At 37.4% G+C, this 19,038-nt stretch overlaps 1 protein-coding gene and 1 pseudogene across 7 annotated transcripts in view; both read left to right on the top strand.

Moving 5' to 3' along the window:
• The window catches only part of PTPN13 (protein tyrosine phosphatase non-receptor type 13), a 224,735-nt gene that overhangs the window by 203,336 nt on the left and 2,361 nt on the right, over positions 1-19,038 (top strand). For 5 of the 6 annotated variants that reach the window (XM_082463220.1, XM_082463219.1, XM_082463217.1 and 2 more), the window contains 2 exons: positions 5,845-5,900; positions 9,769-11,472. In XM_082463220.1, the coding sequence (XP_082319346.1) occupies positions 5,845-5,900; positions 9,769-9,901 (189 nt within the window). In that variant the 3' untranslated portion in view covers positions 9,902-11,472. Of the gene's footprint in view, positions 1-5,844; positions 5,901-9,768; positions 11,595-13,432; positions 13,524-15,833; positions 16,172-17,624; positions 17,841-18,656; positions 18,720-19,038 lie in introns of those variants that run through there. The other variant, XM_082463223.1, reaches the window with a different exon arrangement.
• Positions 3,062-5,834, top strand: LOC309661541 (transcription initiation factor TFIID subunit 13 pseudogene; annotated as a pseudogene). Its single transcript has one exon. The product of its transcript is annotated as a transcription initiation factor TFIID subunit 13 pseudogene (transcript).

Raw genomic sequence — 19,038 nt, forward strand, 5'->3', positions numbered from 1 at the left:
GTCTCTATACTTGACTACAGTAGCCCCTGCCCCCCATCTACAGTTTCACTTTCAGGGGTTTCAGTTACTTACAGTCAACCACAGTCAGAAAATGTTAAATGGAAAATTCCAGAAATAAACAATTCGTAAGTTTTAAATGGTGTGCCATTCTAAGTAGTGAGATGAAATTCTGCGCCTTCTCACTCTGTCCCACCCAGGACATAAATCATCCCTTTGTCCAATGTATCTTGCCCATTAGTCACTTAGTAGCCATCTTGGTTATCGGAGCAGTCATTGCAGTATCGAAGTGTTTGTGTTCATGTAACTCTTATTCAATGATGGCCCTGCAGTACAAGAGTAGTGATGCTGGCAATCTGGATGTTGCCAAAGAGAAGCCATAAGTGCTTCCTTTAAGTGAAAAGGTGAAAGTTCTCTACTTCATAAGGAAAGAGAAAAATCGTATGCTGAAGTTAGTTGCTAAGATCTACGGTAAGAACAAATCTATCTGCGAAATTGTGAAAAAGGAAAAAGAAATTTGTGCTAGTTTTGCTGTTGCACCTCAAACTGCAAAAGTTAAGGCCACAGTGCATGAAAAATGCTTAGTTAAGACGGAAAAGGCATTTAATTTGTAGTGGAAGACATGAACAGAAAACAGTTCAGCACTCTCCGTGGTTTCAGGCATTCACTGGGTGTCTTGGAACATATCACCCCTCAGATAAAGGGGTACTACTGTACCTCTTAGTGAAGTACTTCAGGCCAATGTCTGTGTGTTATTTGTGAATGAAGGAATGAATGCCAGTCATATACATTATTGTAAATTACTACCTAAAGTTTCAAAACTCTTCACTTCAGCTGTTGCTGAACTTGTTTGATTATTTTGGGGATAACAGGGTAAGAAGGGACGTCAGGGTTTCTGTCCTAAATTTGCTTGTACAGTCTAGCAGTCAATTTGGGAGATGTACACATGCAAATAAGTAAATTTTCTTCCTCCATGGAAGCTCTGATTTCCCACAAATAAATTGAAATTAATATCAGAATAACTTAATTTTACTTTCAACTCTACAAAAAGCTATAGTAAAAAAACATATCCTGCTTTTTTATGGAGTGTCTGTGTGGAGTTCAGAGAGGATTATAAAGAATTAGGGAATATAGAGGCTATACAGGAGTATGTGGGTATGGTTATTAAAGCCTCCTAGAGAATTAGCATTTTAAAGATTTTGATAGGTGAGATAAAATGGGAAAGAGCATTCCATACCGAGGAGCTTCTCAGCAAAGGTATGAAGGTCTGGATCAACATGGAAAATTCAGGGCACTAAATCATTGCTATTAGGGTATCACATGGTGTCTTGAAAGCTAAGGCTTAAGAGATAGGCAGGGATGAGTTCATGAAATGACTTACATGCCATGCCAAAGAAAGATCCCATATTTTCATCTTGCACTGGGGACTACAAATTATGTAGCTGGTCCTAGATCCAGCAGATGCCTCCTCTACTCTTCAAGTTGCTGGATCTGGATTCTTTGATCAGTGGGACTACAAACTAACCTTCAAACAGGCTGGCCATGATAAAAACCTTAAATCTTTTCCCTGAGGCAGTACTACAGCCTCCTCCTCTTCCAAAGAGCCTACAATCCAGAATGAGAAGAGAGACTGACCTACCCCCAAACCATACATAGGTAAACTTTGCAAAAATAGTGAAAAATTGGTTAATACAAGTATTGCTCTAGTGTATTTCCAATTGGGCTTTATCTCATTATTTTAATGTTAATAATAACACTTTACTCTTTTTTTTAATTATTTTATTTATTTATTTTTGGCTGCATTGGGTCTTCGTTGCTGCGCGTGGGCTTTCTCTTTGTCGTGGTCTGCGGGCTTCTCATTGTGGTGGCTTCTCTTGTTGCAGAGCACAGGCTCTAGGTGCGTGGGCTTCAGTAGTTGTGGCTCACAGGCTCTAGAGGGCAGGCTCAGTAGCTGTGGCACACGGGCTTTAGTTGTTCCACGGCATGTGGGATCTTCCAGACCCAGGGCTCGAACCCGTGCCCCCTGCATTGGCAGGCGGATTGTTAACCACTGCGCCACCAGAGAAGCCCAATAACACTTTACTCTTATAAAAGGCTGTATACTTTGCAAAATGATTGCACACATGGTGATTCCTAGATCAGGATTATGATGGGGAATAGGAAATCCAAATGACTTTACTTGGAAAAAAGTTTTAACCCAGACTAAAATTATCAACTTCTAAAAACAGATAAGGGGGGCTTCCCTGGTGGCGCAGTTGTTAAGAATCCGCTTGCCAAGGCAGGGGACATGGGTTCAAACCCTGGTCCGGGAAGATCCCACATGCCGCAGAGCAACTAAGCCCGCGTGCCGCAACTGCTGAAGCCCGTGCACCTAGAGCCTGTGCTCCGCAACAAGAGAAGCCACTGCAATGAGAAGCCTGCACGCTGCAACAAAGAGCAGCCCCCGCTCGCTGCAACTAAAGAAAGCCCTCACGCAGCAACGAAGACCCAATGCAGCGAAAAACAAATAATTTTTTTAAAAAAACAGATAAAGTCTAAGAAGCTTTTTTTTTCAGTTGTCAGTGGATAAAAGCAATCTACTTTATTTCTTCCGCCATAGAAGTTCTGTTTCCCTCAGATAAACTGAAATTGATATCAGAGTAACTTAACTTTTTAACTCTACAGAGTCTGTACCTAAAAGATCAAAAAAACGAGCAATTACAAGTTGTGATAAGGTCTCTGAAGTTTAAAAAAGCGCTACAAAAGAGAATACCAAGGAGACCCACTTTTAGACTGGGTGGTTAGGAACATCCTCAGAAGGTAAAGACACTTAGATTAAACAAGGAAAAAGTGAAAAAAAGAGCGATTTTGAAGAGCTAAAAGAAAGGCCCATCCGTTTGAAGCCTTCAGTTAGTGAAGAGGAGAGTAAAGCCAGATGGATTGTAGAGGTAGACAGAGGCCAGATAATGCAGGATCTTGAAATGGAAAGAATTTCCTGTTTAAGATAATTTGTCCTAATGAAGATTTAAATGTAAGACTAACCATGTAAGAATGCAACTTGACATCTCTTTCTGATTGTAGCAAACTGCTTCTGCAGGACTTGGGTCTCTGTGACACCATACTCAGTTAAAGTGCGAACTGATTGATCTCAGTTTCCTAGGGAGACACCCCTCCCTTTAAAATATAAAAGGGCAAATATGATAGCCCTTATATGTGGAATCTAAAATATGATACAAGCCCTGGAGGTGGCTGGCTGCTGGGATGGCAGATGAAGAAGAAGACCCCACCTTTGAGGAAGAAAATGAAGAAATTGGAGGAGGTGCAGAAGGTGGACAGGGTAAAAGAGACTTTTTTCTAAAGAATTACGGTGTATGATGTATGGGTTTGGGGATGACCAGAATCCTTATGCTGAGTCAGTAGATATTCTTGAAGACCTTGTCATAGAGTTCATCACCGAAATGACTCACAAGGCAATGTCAATTGGAAGACAAGGTCGGGTACAAGTTGAAGATATCATCTTCTTGATTCGAAAGGACCCAAGAAAGTTTGCTAGGGTTAAAGACTGGCTTACTATGAATGAAGAATTGAAACGAGCTAGAAAAGCATTTGATGAAGCAAACTATGGATCTTGACACCTTTTGTACTTTCTGAAGCTTCATTATTTTCTGGGGAAACCATATTTAATAACTATATTTTCCACAGTCAGGTTCTGATATCTAGCCATGTGAATGAAAGAGAACCACAATGTTTTCAGTCTTTATTTTCATGTCTTCAATTTTAGAGTGATATTTGAGCCTTTAATTGCCTGCCATTATATTACCATACTTTGAATTAATTACTGGATTTTAATGACCACATGTAAGTCAAAGTACCTTGCAAACCATTCAGTTCCTTCTGACTTTTGACCATCTAAATGACGAATTAATAATTATGTATTAGGCGTACTTGTGCCATTGTAGGCTGTACTGTAGCTGTTTATTATGTGAAATCTAAATGGTACCTTTGATAGCTAAGACATGTGTTTCATGTATTCTAAAGTTTTTAGATTACAGTAGTCTTAAGTTATTAAAAGATAGTGAACTGGTTTGTGTTTCTTTTAAGGAGAAAATGATAGAAAATACAACCTTTTTTAAGAGTGTTTATTTGTCTTAAGATAATTTGTTTTAATACTCTCTTCTATAGATAACAAGAGTGATTTTTTTCATTTTAATTTTTTATTTTTTGAGAAACTAAAACTTTCCTATGAATGCTTCTGTGTTGGAAGACTTATTTGATTTAAAATCTTCAGGGCTTATACTATTTGTCAGTTTTTAAGAGAACTCATTTTCCCAGGTCAAAGCTTCTAAAAATAAGTGCTTTCAGTAGCAGGAATGGCATTGCTGAAAAAGCTGATGGCAGGATAAGCATTTGGGGTAGTGTTTTATTAACTTATTTGTTAGTACTTGTTCATTGTGGAAATGTGTACTTGACTAAGACCATGTGTGGCTATGGGAAACCACTTTTGTAGTTCAGCATATACAGGTTTTGTGTGTATTTAGCTTATTGTATTATTCTTGCACTTAGCTTAAAGTAAGGATTAAAATTGCATTTACGGGGATCATTGGATATTACTGTTTGTGAAACTGAATGTTTTGTGTCCCGCTTATAAACATTATTTATGAATCAGTACTTAGGAAAATTTTACTTTCTTAACCTATCAGTATAAGGAATAAAGTATGAAAAAGAAAAAAGAAAAAAATATGATACAAATGAACTTATTTACAAAACAGAAACAGACTCACAGATATAGAAAACTTTATGGTTACCAAAGGGGAAAAGGGGTGGGAGAGGGATAAATTAGGAGTTTGGTATCAGCATATACAAACTACTATAAATAAAACAGATAAGCAACAAGGTCCTACTGTATAGCACAGGGAACTATATTCAATATTCTGTAATAAACCATAATGGAAAAGAACATGAAAAAGAATATACATGTGTGTGTATATATATGTGTGTGTGTGTATGTGAATCACTTTGCTGTACACCAGAAACTAACAAAACATTGTAAATCAACTATACTTCAATTAAAAATTTTTAAAATTAAATAAATGGGCAAGATAATTTAACACATTGGAAATTTCAGATTTTAAAATTGAAGTAGTGTAAAAACACATGCCATGTATGCACATCTAAATAATTGTTACTTTAGATTTTCCTTTTTCTTTTTCCTTACCTCTATACATTCATATCCCTTATATAAGAAATGAAAGGGACTTCCCTGGTGGCGCAGTGGTTAGGAATCCACCTGCTGATGCAGGGGACACGGGTTCGAGCCCTGGTCTGGGAAGATCCCATATGCCGCAGAGCAACTAAGCCCATGCACCACAACTACTGAGCCTGCGCTCTAGAGCCCACGAGCCACAACTACTGAAGCCCACACGCCTAGAGCCCGTGCTGCGCAACAAGAGGAGCCACCGCAACGAGAGACCCACGCACCGCAAGGAAGAGTAGCCCCCACTCGCCACAACTAGAGAAAGCCTGCGTGCAGCAATGAAGACCCAACACAGCCAATAAATAAATAAATAAATAAATAAATAAATAAATAAATAAATAAATAAAATTTATATATATAAAAAAAGAAATGAATGAAAAGCCAGGATGAGTGTGAGGTGAATAAGTGGAGCCAGCCAAAACTCTTGTGCCACTGCAGATGCCTTAGCCACAGTTTGGCATGCATTAATTGAATGTCGTGTGTCTTTGTAACATGATGATGAACAATAACAGTAAATATAGGAAATAAAATTGAACATTATATAAGATTGTTTTTGGTTTTTGTTTTTTTTTGGTACAATGGGCTAATTTGATTTTGGTTTCTCTTTGTTGTAGTCAACCAAAATGAATGGCTGTGAAGAATATTGTGAAGAAAAAGTAAAAACTGAAAGGTAAAAAAATAATTTTTCAAATATTTATAACACTTTCATTCTCTTTTTTAGAAGTGCTCTCAAGATTTCCATTTAGATGTTGATTTTTAAATTAATGTGTCTTTTCCAGTAAAATGAGACTTATTGAGTAGATTATGGAACTATGGTTGAATATTAAAAATGTTTCTGAATGTTGTTACAAGGAGGTTCTAGTGACATGTGACAATGTGTTTGTTATGACATTGCTCAAAAAAAGCAATGTATTCTCTTGACCATCCGAAAAAATGCAAGAAAAGTCTAAAAGGAAATGTGCCAGCAATGATGATAGTACCTTCTCCTGGTGTGATTATAGGTAACCTATTTTTCTGTTTCTCTAAATTTTTCTATACTTCACAAATTTCATTCTTTAATAAGAAAATAAAACCAAAGAAGGTAAGAAACATTTTAAACCCCCACAAATGTTTTTCTTTTTGAAAATGGTTTCTAACATAAAATAAGATTTTTTTGTAACACTAAATGATGTATCAGGAAGAGTTTATATATATTGTTGGCCAACAAAATGGTTGTACATAAATTTTGCTTCATATTAAATGATAACCAAACAGTCAAAGGGAGCTATTTCCATTTTCCTAGAAAAGCAAATTGACACTGAATTTTCACTAAGGAAAGTTAGACAGTGGGTACATATTGTTAACATAGAAATGCATAGTTTTATATTTAAAAGATCAGCAAGTATCTGGGCCAGCCACCAACAGTAATAAGATACAGGCTCTTCCCTGTCAACAGGGGAAGGGAGGAAGAATAAATTAGTGTAAATTCTTTGGGTGGCAAATTGAAAACACTATTAACATACAGATTTTATTAACATGTTACTGATTCTTGGAAACACTTTTTAAGAATTTTAACATCTCATGAAGGATCATAAAATTATAGTCTGATATTATTTCTTTCTTAATGTAAGCAAAGTAATAGCATATCTTTTATTATTATTATTATTCTCCAGATATTTATTGAGCACCTAATATAAACCAGACAATGTGCTTGAAATACACTGTTAACAAGACAAAGAAGCTCCTTAACCCAAGGAACTCACAGTCTAGCATAAAGGCAAATATTAATCAAATAATCCCACAAATAAATCATCATAGACCATGATAAATGCTGTTTATCGTAAAAAGTCATGACAGACTGTGAGAGGATATCACCTGGGGGCTTGATGTTCTCAGACAGTAAGTAGTAGGTGAGGTTTCTCCATGAAGAGACATTTACGTTCCGAAGAATGAACAGGAGTCACCTAGGACAGGGGTAGGGGTAGGGGAAGGATGGCGTGGAATTGTCCAAGCAGAGGAATAGCGTCTACAAAGACCCCAGGGCACCTGAGGGCCTGAACTAGACCAGAGTGGCTGAGCAAACAGGAGAGTGGCCCAAGATGAGAAGGGAGCAGGATAAGGACCTTGGCCTTTATCCCAAGAGAAATGGGGGCCATGGAGTTTTTTAAGCAGGGGACTGACATGATAAGATGTGTACTGTGGAGAATGAACTGGAGAGGGCCAGAGGGGAAGTGCAGAGGCCAACATGGGAGATAAATAGAAGGAAAAGAGAGAAAATGAGAGGGTGTGAGCAACCCCATGTCAGTTGGGAGGCAAACTGGTAGAGATTAAGAACATAGGCTTGGAATCAAGCTGCCCAGTTTGTGTCCTGGCTTTGTCACTTACTCTGTGATCTTGAGCAAATTACCTGAGCTCATCTCTAAAACAGGGATAGTATCTGTCTACCTCCTAGATTGTGTGAGGATTAAATGTCCAATACACCTCAAGAGCTTAGAGTGGTGTCTGGCACGCAGGAACGTGCTGTGGCCCAAGGCCACACAGCTACTACTAGAAACAGACAAATACTGGACTGCTCTGATGAAAGCTGGGGGTGGGCGGGCCGGGCCCCGAGCCTCGTCCACTTGTTCGCCCCTAACCACCACCTTGTCCTAGTCCCACCCACGCAGCCCTAAATGCCTGGGACTTCACAGACTCCCTCTCTGCCAAAGAAGGTTGGCCTCAGAGTGGCCTGTTGGGAGCCTGTCTCCTGGGCACTGTGTGAAAAAATGGGGTGACGGCAGCTGACCTGTTTAAGAGTTCCGGCACGCAGGGCCACGCTCAACTTTATAACATGACTAGACTAGAACCTCAGAAGGCTTTTGCTTCCCATACTTCATCTACCAAAAAGAAAAAAAGTCTAAACACTCTTCTGCTTGCTGACGTATATATAAACTATTTTATTTTTTAAATAACAATGAAGGGGAAAAAGGCCACAAAACAGACAAAAACAGCCTCGAAGGAACTCGAAGGACATGTAGATCTCAGAAGGGTACGGTTAACAGAAATGCCTTTGAAGGAACTCCTGCGAAGTTTATGGTGGCCCTCACGACCTGCCTGCTTTATTATTCACTCTGTCTCCCCTCTCTGCCCCTGCTAAGCCATGGTTGTGACCTGGTTTCAAGCAGAGACTTAGTCAACTCTGGGTTCTAACCTCCTAGAGATTTGCTTGGGGACAAGGAAGTCCATGTATCAACCACAGGCCCCACTGCAGGAATGGCCCCCTGAGACCTCACGGCCTGTGGCTGGTCAGGGTCACTGCGGGGTGAAGACAGGGTCTATGAACCCACAACCCAGCCAGCTGTTCCAGGTGTTTGGCACATAGGTAGTCCAAGTATCTCTCATTGTGACCTAATTCAGAATAGCGTATCTTACAATGATACGTGTCATAGGTTCAAAGAACTGTAGTACATTCCCTTCAACCTAGCGATTTTATTTCTAAGAATTGATCCTACTACCATATGTATGCAGACATTTCTATAAGAATATTCATGGCAACATTGTTTATAGTAGTAAAAAACCATAATAGACACAAAATAAATTAGGGTGTACTCATACAATGAAATACTAAGCAGCTGTTCAAAAGAATGAGAAAGAAAGGAGGATCCTTATGGGAGGATCTCCAAAACATATCCTTCCAAACAAAGCATACTTGCTAGAAGACCAAAAAGACCTCATGGATGCAGAACTTGCAAATTACATGTTAATTGTGATGTACAGTTAGTTGGAGCAGAGGAAAACATCCACCATAAAAGCAGCATAATTGCTGTCCTGTTACAATGTTTTGGGAGCATTAGTGCATGTCCTACCTTAATGGTGTATAATAATGTCATCAGACAAAATGTACTGTGCTTTGTTCCCCTGAGTATCAGAAAGTTAAAAATGTATTCAGGCCTTTGCATTATCCTTTTTCATCTCATCTTATCACTAAATGTTATTTTTCTACCTAGTTTCTCTTTTCTAGCCACCCACCTTACCCGAGAGATGGCATCTGCTGTGCACGCCTAGAATAATGAGAACTTGTACTGAGTTTTATTACATTAAGTGAGTGCCCAGATACCAGAGTGTCCTTTTCACCCCCAATTGTAGTGAAAGACTGATGTCCATCAGTAGGGACTTCTGTAATTAAATGAAGAATCATTCATACAGTACAATAGTAGACAGCTGTTAAAAAAAACAAAAGAGAGCTCTACTTACACAGTTGTAATCATTCATCCAAGTGGAAGGGTGGAAACAAACCACCACCTTCTCCATCCCCAAGAGGACTCCTTCAACCTAAGGTTCAAAGACTTGGGATTTGTTTGAGGACAAAATTTAAACTATATTAAACAATTCTGTACCTCAGTTTAATTTATATCTACCAATAAATTTTAGGAATTGTGGATTTAAGGTTTTTTAAATCAGATAATCTATTTTTAAATACCATAATAATTGTAGTGGAAATATGTAGTTCAAGGACATAATATTTCAATTTATTTTGGACACATAACTGAAGAAAATATAAATGTGTTTTGTTGTCATAGCTTAATTCACAAGTCAGCAGAAAAGAAGACTGATGATGATGATGAAATAACATGGGGAAGTGATGAATTGCCAATAGAAATGACAAACCACGAAGATTCCAATAAAGGCAAGAAATTTATTAGCAACTTTTAAAATCAAAAACAATAGGTAGAAAAAATAAGTTTGAAAATTACAGTTTTCAGAATATATGGATATGTTATTTCACCATATGTCTACATTATTAAGTTCTATACATAAAGTTAAATCACATAGACAAACATCAACATTCATTTATTGACCAGATATTTGCACAGTTATTAGGCTAAAATTCTCAGTGGCTTGGAGTAAAACATGTAAATAGATGTATAAATACTTTAAGTGGAAACACAGAGTCACAATTTTGCCATCTTGGAATAAGAAGTCGAGGAGCACATTTTATTTATAGTAAAGTAAGAAGAATAGCTCAAAGATAGGAAAATTTTTAAGAGCAAGAGTCAGTTGGTCTGTCCTCACTATTACTGCCTCTCTTGTTTTATACTGAGCCAGTAGATAAATGAAGTTCTATTCAGCGTTTTATTTCTCTTTTTTCATATAAGGAAATGTTATATTAATGCAGTGAAAGAACACAGTTTTGTAATTTGAAGTCATTGTTGAAAGAACTTAAAGGAGTCGAATTAACACTTTTTTGATTTAGTTGGATTGTTGGTGTCAATGGAAATGCTCAAATCCTGTAACCCAGGTTCATCTCGCCAGCCTCTGAGCTCCTGTTGCATTCACACTCAGTTCTGTAAAAGTTTACAGTTATTTCATATGATTGGATTTTGTATTCACAACTAGTCTTCGCCCCAGACAGACCTTAAGCTTCTTGAGATCCCCCAGTGCCTGGAATTACTGTTGCGTGCATAGTAGCTGCATCATCAAAATGCTTTTATCAACTGATTGATGTAATTAAAGCTACACTTGTGCAGACTATAGCAAGAAGTCTCTCCTACTTTTTTCCAGGATAACAGTTGCCTTCTGTTATCAGCATTTTCCATAGATAGAGCAGGTGCTAAGTTAGACACATATCTCTTCTTAGACATTGATAGCACTTGTTTGATAAACTCCTAAAGACCCTTAGGATTTCATTTGCATGGAGAAAACTATCAAATGACAGAGATAGTGGCACTGAGTACCAAGGGTGGGTAGAGAGGGGAGAAATCAGTGTTTCTAGTGCAATGTCCCCTTGTAAGGAATTTCTGAAGCATCTCCCTTCATCTTTTCTCCATGTTCTTGGAGGCTAATTTAAATGCAAAATAAAAACAGGACTAAATACATTCTCATCAAGTAAACAGTGCCATTTGGGTCCAGAGAAGCAAAGAGAAACAATTTAAACTCCTTTAGAAGCTGTAAGAAATTGACAGCCAAGAGCCTTAAGAACTCTGAACAGTCAGTGAGGTGTTCCCTTAAAAGTTGGGTACAAGGATCTTGCTATGGCCAGGATTTTCCTTTGATGATTGTAGTTATCTGCCTACTTATTAGTTCTATTGCCTTATTAATTCAAAGACTCCCACTTTTGTAAAAAATAGATGAGGTGAGAATAGGATCAAATTGGTTCTCTTACTGGCTAAAATTAGCTCTCTTATTGGCTAAATCAATTCTGGGGGGAATTTTTTTTTTTTTTTTTTTTTTTTAATCAACTGCCGTCTTCTTGTTAGGTCATTCCTTTCTGACAGATGAGGAGCTCACCACACTCCCCATTGTCAAAGTGCTTCCCTCCAGTAAATACACCGGTTCGGAGTTGAAATCAGTCATTCGAATGTTGCGGGGTTTACTAGATCAAGGAATTCCGTCTAAGGAGCTAGAGGTAAGGGGCTTTTGACAATGGTTCTTTCTCCAACAAAGTTTTCTGCAAGGTTAGGAGAAATTTTAAGAATCTTGAAAATGTCTATTACTTTACAACTTCCAACTATAAAAGCACCATCTTGTCATTTCTAGCAGTAAGTTAATTTTTCTAATTAGGATCCTAATAGTATTGATTTAAAGGGATCTCTTTAGCAGCTTCAGAGCTTGATAAATCTCCCTGAAGATTATCCTCATATGTAAGGCTAAAGAGTTTTTTTAAAAAGTCAAGTGTCAATTCCAACCATCCACTAAACTTCATAGTTAATACACTAAAGATGTGATTCATCGTTAGCAACAGTTTTTATTTTAATACAGCTCCAAGAATGTGCCCCCCAGTTCAAAGCAGCAGTGCTTCAGAGGCCTTGTTCCTGTGGTCTTGCTGGCCCCATCCATTACTTACCACTAGGCCAAAGAATAATGTAGCACCACTGTGGTTTGGGGGTCTACCTTGCCCATCTCCCTCAAACCATCTGCTTACTTGCCCACATCCTGAGCTTTTCGTAGACCCTGAAGTGAAAGGAGATAACTTCTACTGAGAGCTTCAGCAGTGTGCTAGATGCTTTGTGTATAATGCTCAAAATATTTTAAATCCCATTGTATGGATTTGGAAACAAGTTCACAATGTTAAGTTATACTCTTTCTCTCCATTTTGCAGACGTGATTTCTTCTTTAAGGTCTTAAGTTTAAATATTACCATCTCAGAGACCTTCCATCACAACCCTTTATAAAGCAGATGTTTATTTTTCTGTATCACAGCAGCTTGTTAATTTCTTCAAAGCATATATCGCAATACTTGTTTGTTTACTCTTTTACTGCCTCTTTCTCCCAGTAGCCTGTGGTCTCCAGGACAGCCCAAATCACATCTTCTTTCTCTCTAGTGTATTCCCAGCACTTATTACAGTGCCTTGCTTATAGTAGGCATTTTCAATGTATATTGGTTGACTTGGATGGCTAGATGGATGGATGGATTAATTAATGAGTGAATGAAAAGTGAGAAAAGAGTTGACTTTAGAATTTAGGACTGTCTTACCACAATTCTACCACGTGGAATATTCTGTGACCCCCAGAGACAATAATGCAAGAAATTCTGCTCCAGCTCATTACTTTAAGCCAAAATTGTTTTCATGAATTGTGTTTTTTTTCTAAAATGAAATTATAGACATCTTTAAGCTGAAATTTAAAATTAAGATACAAACTGCTGCCTCACGAAGTTAGTTGACTACAACATGTTAAAGATATTTGCAACAATATATTTCAACAACTGGTATATTGAATTAGTATTGGGATTGCAGGCTTATTTGTCTTGACAGGACATATCTGTTTCTTAACGGTCAAATTTGCCCTGATCAATAGTCAGTTTTGCACCCTGCACATTTAAAGCATTTGCAGGGGCTTCCCTGGTGGCTCAGTGGTTAAGAATCCACCTGCCAATGCAGGGGACACGGGTTCGAGCCCTGGTCCGGGAGATCCCACATGCCGCGAGACAACTAAGCCTGTGCACCACAACTACTGAGCCTGTGCTCTAGAACCACGAGCCACAACTACTGAAGCCCAAGTGCCTAGAGCCCGTGCTCCACAACAAGAGAAGCCACCACAATGAGAAGCCCGCACACCGCAACGAAGAGCAGCCCCCGCTCGCTGCAACTAGAGAAAGCCCACGCGCAGCAACGAAGACCCAAGGCAGCCAAAAATAAAAATAAATAAAATAAATAAATTTATTTTTAAAAAGAGCATTTGCAATCATTACTGAATTACTATTTATCTCAACAAATTTAATTTTATTTCCACTTTTGCTTACAGAATCTTCAAGAATTAAAACCTTTGGATCAGTGTCTAATTGGACAGACTAAGGAAAACAGAAGGAAGAACCGATATAAAAATATACTTCCCTGTAAGTTCCAATTTAGCTTCAAATCAAATGTATGTTTAATATAATTTAAACTGATTTAAAACTTATGTACTAGTTTACCTTATCTCTCACGTAAGTGTGCACACACGCAGGCACACACATTCAGAGATTTACATCAGTAACAAATAAATTTATATATACAACCTGAATTCTTTTAAAATTATCTGTGGGGCTTCCCTGGTGGCACAGTGGTTAAGAATCCGCCTGCCAATGCAGGGGACACAGATTCAAGCCCTGGTCCGGGAAGATCCCACATGCTGCAGAGCAACTAAGCTCGTGTGCCACAGCTACTGAGCCTGTGCTCTAGAGCCCGCGAGCCACAACTACGGAGCCCGTGCACCTAGAGCCAGTGCTCTGCAACAAGAGAAGCCACCGCAGTGAGAAGCCTGCGCACCGCAATGAAGAGTAGCCCCTGCTCACCGCAACTAGAGAAAGCCCGTGCACAGCAACAAAGACCCAACGCAGCCAAAAATAAATAAATAAATAAAATAAATAAATAAATTTATAAAATTATCTGTGTATTCTGAAAATTGATTAGAGGCATCTTAAACACTTCTTCAGACATTGATGAATTTTTAAAGTCTTTTTAAAAATAGGAATTGGCTTCTAGATAAGCAATTTCTTAGTTCATGTGTCACAATCAAATCTATTCTACTATTTTAAGTTTAGAGAAATGTCTGTGGTAAATAACAGCTGTATATGTGTGTGTGGCCACCATGGGACTACCAAGTTACATTGTACTTTGAATTGTTTAAGATAACAGGAAGAAAAAAATAGCAATTCTTTTTACCCATATTTCACCCATTTCACCAATCAACATGGTTTTTAAAATATATATATATGTACACTACCAAATGTAAAATAGATAGCTAGTGGGAAGCAACCGCATAGCACAGGGAGATCAGCTTGGTGCTTTGTGACCACCTAGAGGGGTGGGATAGGGAGGGTGGGAGGGAGGGAGACGCAAGAGGGCAGAGATATGGGAACTTATGTATATGTATAACTGATTCACTTTGTTATAAAGCAGAAACTAACACACCATTGTAAAGCAATTATACTCCAATAAAGATGTTAAAAAAAAAATATATATATATATATGAATATATGTATATGGCTAAAATATTAACATCTAGCAACTTCTTATAATAATCACAAGCCACATTTACATATATAATCATGTTGGATTACATGATATGACATACTGACCTTATCTTTGCCAGGAAGTCATAAATTCAAAGATAAATAACATAACCAATAGTGACAAATCATGCAATAAATAATAATACAACTGAATTTTTTCAATCAAGGTGGAAGACACAAAATTCATTTTAGAAAACTTCCTTTAAGAATTGAATCTTAGACAGGATTTTTAAAATGGAATAGATCATGGTTTGGCATAAAGTAGGTGCTAATTGTTTCGGGCAAAAAAAAAGGCAGACTAGTATCTCAAAGCAGAATGGGATAAGCCATAAATCCAAAACTACTGAGTAGATTTGTTTCCGTGGATCAAAAGATAGAAGTCAAATAATAGAAGGGCAATTGATGGAGGATTTTGAAATCTATTACTAAATGTCATAATTTGGTAATCACAGAAATAACCAGTTATATTTGAGATTGAAATGACTTCTAATGTATAAGTACATACAGATTAATTCTCTTGGATGAGATGGTTTATATACACTTTTTACTGGGGGAGCTTGGTTTGAAAATGTGTATTTTGACTATATGAAATTACAATGCCTGGAGAATAAAGTGAGCTACCTTTTTATTTACTGAGTTAGTTTATTATTTTGGCTGCTTACTCAAAAGACTATGATTAGATAAGCAAGAATTAATTGTGCCAATTATATTTGTAATAAGTAATAGTTTCACTGTAATACTAATTTTTATGAAATCATTTCCAAAATTTTCATTCATATTAAATTTACTATTGTCATCATTATTAAAATAACAATGGAGAAGTAGCAAAGTTGTGTTTCCCTAGTTATTAAGAAGTTCTAAATGCATTCATTAATTTATTAATTTTGATTTTTTCCAACCAAATCTATGTGAACAATATCTAATTTTTTCCGAAACTGAGTTGGCATCTTAAATATACTTATAATATGAGGGAAATGTGCAAACTGATTTGACTGTACTGCAGTTTGAAAATATGTGTTTATTAAAATGTTTTTGTGATTTCATCTATGGTTATGAGGAAATTCTGATAATCTTTGACTCACCTTGTCTATAGGGCTCTTGTTTAAAAATGCATGATATAGATGGCTCTGTTTTGTGGTTGGAAATTCACAGACGATGCTACAAGAGTGCCTCTTGGAGATGAAGGTGGATATATCAACGCCAGCTTCATTAAGATACCAGTGGGGAGAGAAGAATTCGTCTACATTGCCTGCCAAGGACCTCTCCCTACAACCGTTGGAGATTTCTGGCAGATGATTTGGGAACAAAAATCCACAGTGATAGCCATGATGACCCAAGAAGTAGAAGGGGAAAAAATCAAGTGCCAGCGCTATTGGCCTAATGTCCTAGGCAAAACAACAATGGTCAGCGACAGGCTTCGACTGGCTCTTGTGAGAGTGCAGCAGCTAAAGGGCTTTGTAGTGAGGGCAATGACCCTAGAAGACATTCAGGTACGTGGATTAAATCTTTCCATGATTATATCAATGTGTTTCTGAATAAAAGCCAATGACTTCTTGGGTCCCATTTCAGTGGAACTAATTCCATCTACTATCCTTAATCTAATATAAGCATAAATGTGACCCTCTTCATGAATTCTGCCAAATAGTTTCCTCCAGTATGTACTGTATTAAATGAAAATGATAATACAGGACTTTTACAGGATCAACCATCATCCTTTGCTTTGTGATAGCACAGAATGGCTCAGAAGCTATGTGCTGGAAACATATTTTTCAGGTCAGACCTCTAAGTAGACTCAATAAAACTGTTTTTTAAAAACCTCTAAGTAGCAAATATTCCCCCATAAAGACAATGTATTTGGTAATACAGGAACAATTGTAGCATAAATGTTTGTTATTCAGGTAATTCCTATTGCAGCCACCTAAGCACTGAATAAATTTAGCTTGAATTAGATAAGTGGGTATACCTTAAGTAAAGCTGCTACTGTTTCCTCACCTCCACACCCCCTCACTTTATTTCCTTCCTCCACCCAGTAATACTCAGTTTGAGTAATGTGTTTCCTATTGGCGTTTTAACTTTGTTAAAGAAACAGAATAATTTTACTTTCATAGAAACAAAACTTACTGACTCAGTGTTATTGGTGGCATGTAAACACAGCCTGAGAAATTCCTTCATGATTTTTGATTTGTGATTTTACAAAGAATTAAAGATTATACTTCCTTATTCATTTACACCAGCCTACCCATTACTTATGCTAGCACAATTGTTCAATATTCCTTAAATGACTCTTTTATTTAATCAACACATGTTTATAGAGCTTAGGCCCTGTTATGGAATATAGGGATTCAGAAGTTAACAACACAAACAAAAGGAAATCCCTGACCTCATGGACCTTATTTTCTAATGAAAAGATACTGATGTTGATGATGCTGTGAAAAAACATCATCACAGGGATATCTCGGGGGAGGGAAGCATTTCAGTCAGAAAGAGCAAGTGCAAAGGCCCTGAGACTGAACTGTGCCTGCTGTTTTTAAGGAACCAGAGAGGTCCCTATGGCTGGAGCAAAGTGGCCAGGAGCAAGAGGTTAGGTCTGAGAGGTAGCCGGGCCACATCATGTAGCGCTTTTAAGCCACTGCAATGACTGTGGCTTTTATCTAAGGTGAATTTGAAATGGGATCATTAAAAAAGGTTGCTATTCATATCAAAACGTAAATTTGCTTTTAGGGTTTCCAAAAAGTCGTTTTTACCAATATTTAAAGTGTGGATCTAGTAACCTCCTTGATAAAGGCCCTCAGTGTGCTGTTTGATGGAGTCTGTCTTTCACTTTTCCTTGGATCTAATCCAATGGCCAAGTCAAAATTTAAAAGGACAAAATAATAAGAAGAACTAATTATATGTGAACAACATAGTATGCCTTTATCTACTTATTCTGTTGTACAATTTCAGACAGGAGAGGTGCGACATATTTCTCATCTGAATTTCACTGCCTGGCCAGACCATGATACACCTTCTCAGCCAGACGACTTGCTCACTTTTATCTCTTACATGAGACACATTCATAGATCGGGCCCAATCACCACACACTGCAGCGCCGGCATTGGACGTTCAGGGACCCTGATATGCATAGATGTGGTTCTAGGATTAATCAGTCAAGATCTTGAAGTGAGTACTCGGAATTTTTTTTATTTATCAGTTTGTATGAATGACAATTTTCTTACTACATAGAATTGTATTTTAGTAAACAGTTCAAAACTGCATAGGCCATAATCAAGAAGAAATAATACTTCAAACTTATATTTATTTTACTGGGTTTTTTGTTATTGTTACCTATAGGTGGGAAATACTTTGTTATGCAAATTGATGCTAAATAGTCTATCTCTAAACAATTACTCCCAATTTTTTAAATTATTACTAATTAAAGCTAATAAGAGTATAATCTTATTTAAAACCTAAATTAGTATAAATCATGCTTAGAATGTTAGAATATCTTAGTACACAGAATATGTAATTAAAATCATTACCTCTTGAAGAATTTGCTAAGAACAGTTCTGTCTTGCTCTTCACACTCTCATGATAATTTAAGTAGGACAAATGAAATAGTCTGTTTCTCCCTTGGGAAAATAAAAAGATCAGGAATTTTATTCTGAGCCGCAAAATGTAGGAAAAATACTTTGCCTTTTTTTTTTTTTAATGGAGATATTAGAAATTAGTCAGATTTCAGAGGGAAGAGCATTTCTGTTGGGGATTTTCAAATAGAATAACCTTCCTAATTCTTAAAAAAAATCATAAATAAAATTATCAAATGATGGCAAAGTCAGTTCACCAACTTAATTTTGTCCAGAACAGTTTCTCAAGACTGCTAGAAGGGGAAGGAGATTGGGGTGCAGAAATCTATGTAAGCCACTCCTTAGTGAATCTTTGGGGTTCAAATTCAGTTATCCTTTTTATTTAACATACAGATTCTGTTTCCTTTGGCAGTTTGACATCTCTGATTTAGTGCGCTGCATGAGACTACAACGACATGGAATGGTTCAGACAGAGGTGAGTGTTGGCTGGTGCCTTCTGATGAAGATTTTTGTGAAAACATTTCTAGACTACCTTTTTTAAATATTGCCTTTTAGTTTAAAAAATGAGGAAATGCAATATCTACAATGAATAGATGACAGAGAATAGGATGGTATATTGGGGGCAAAAATTTGGGGTGGAACAAAATAGCATGTAATTAGTGGCATTCCTTCCCCATTTCCAACCTAAAAAAGAGATAAAAGGTAATCTTCTTGCTACAGAAATTTCCTGAGAGGGAATGGATTCAACAGCATTGACCAGAAGGCAGGAAGGGAGGACGGAGTTGCTTAGCTTG

This window comes from Balaenoptera physalus, assembly GCF_965194825.1.
Source record: "Balaenoptera physalus genome assembly, chromosome: 5".
NCBI classification, from domain to species: domain Eukaryota; kingdom Metazoa; phylum Chordata; class Mammalia; order Artiodactyla; family Balaenopteridae; genus Balaenoptera; species Balaenoptera physalus.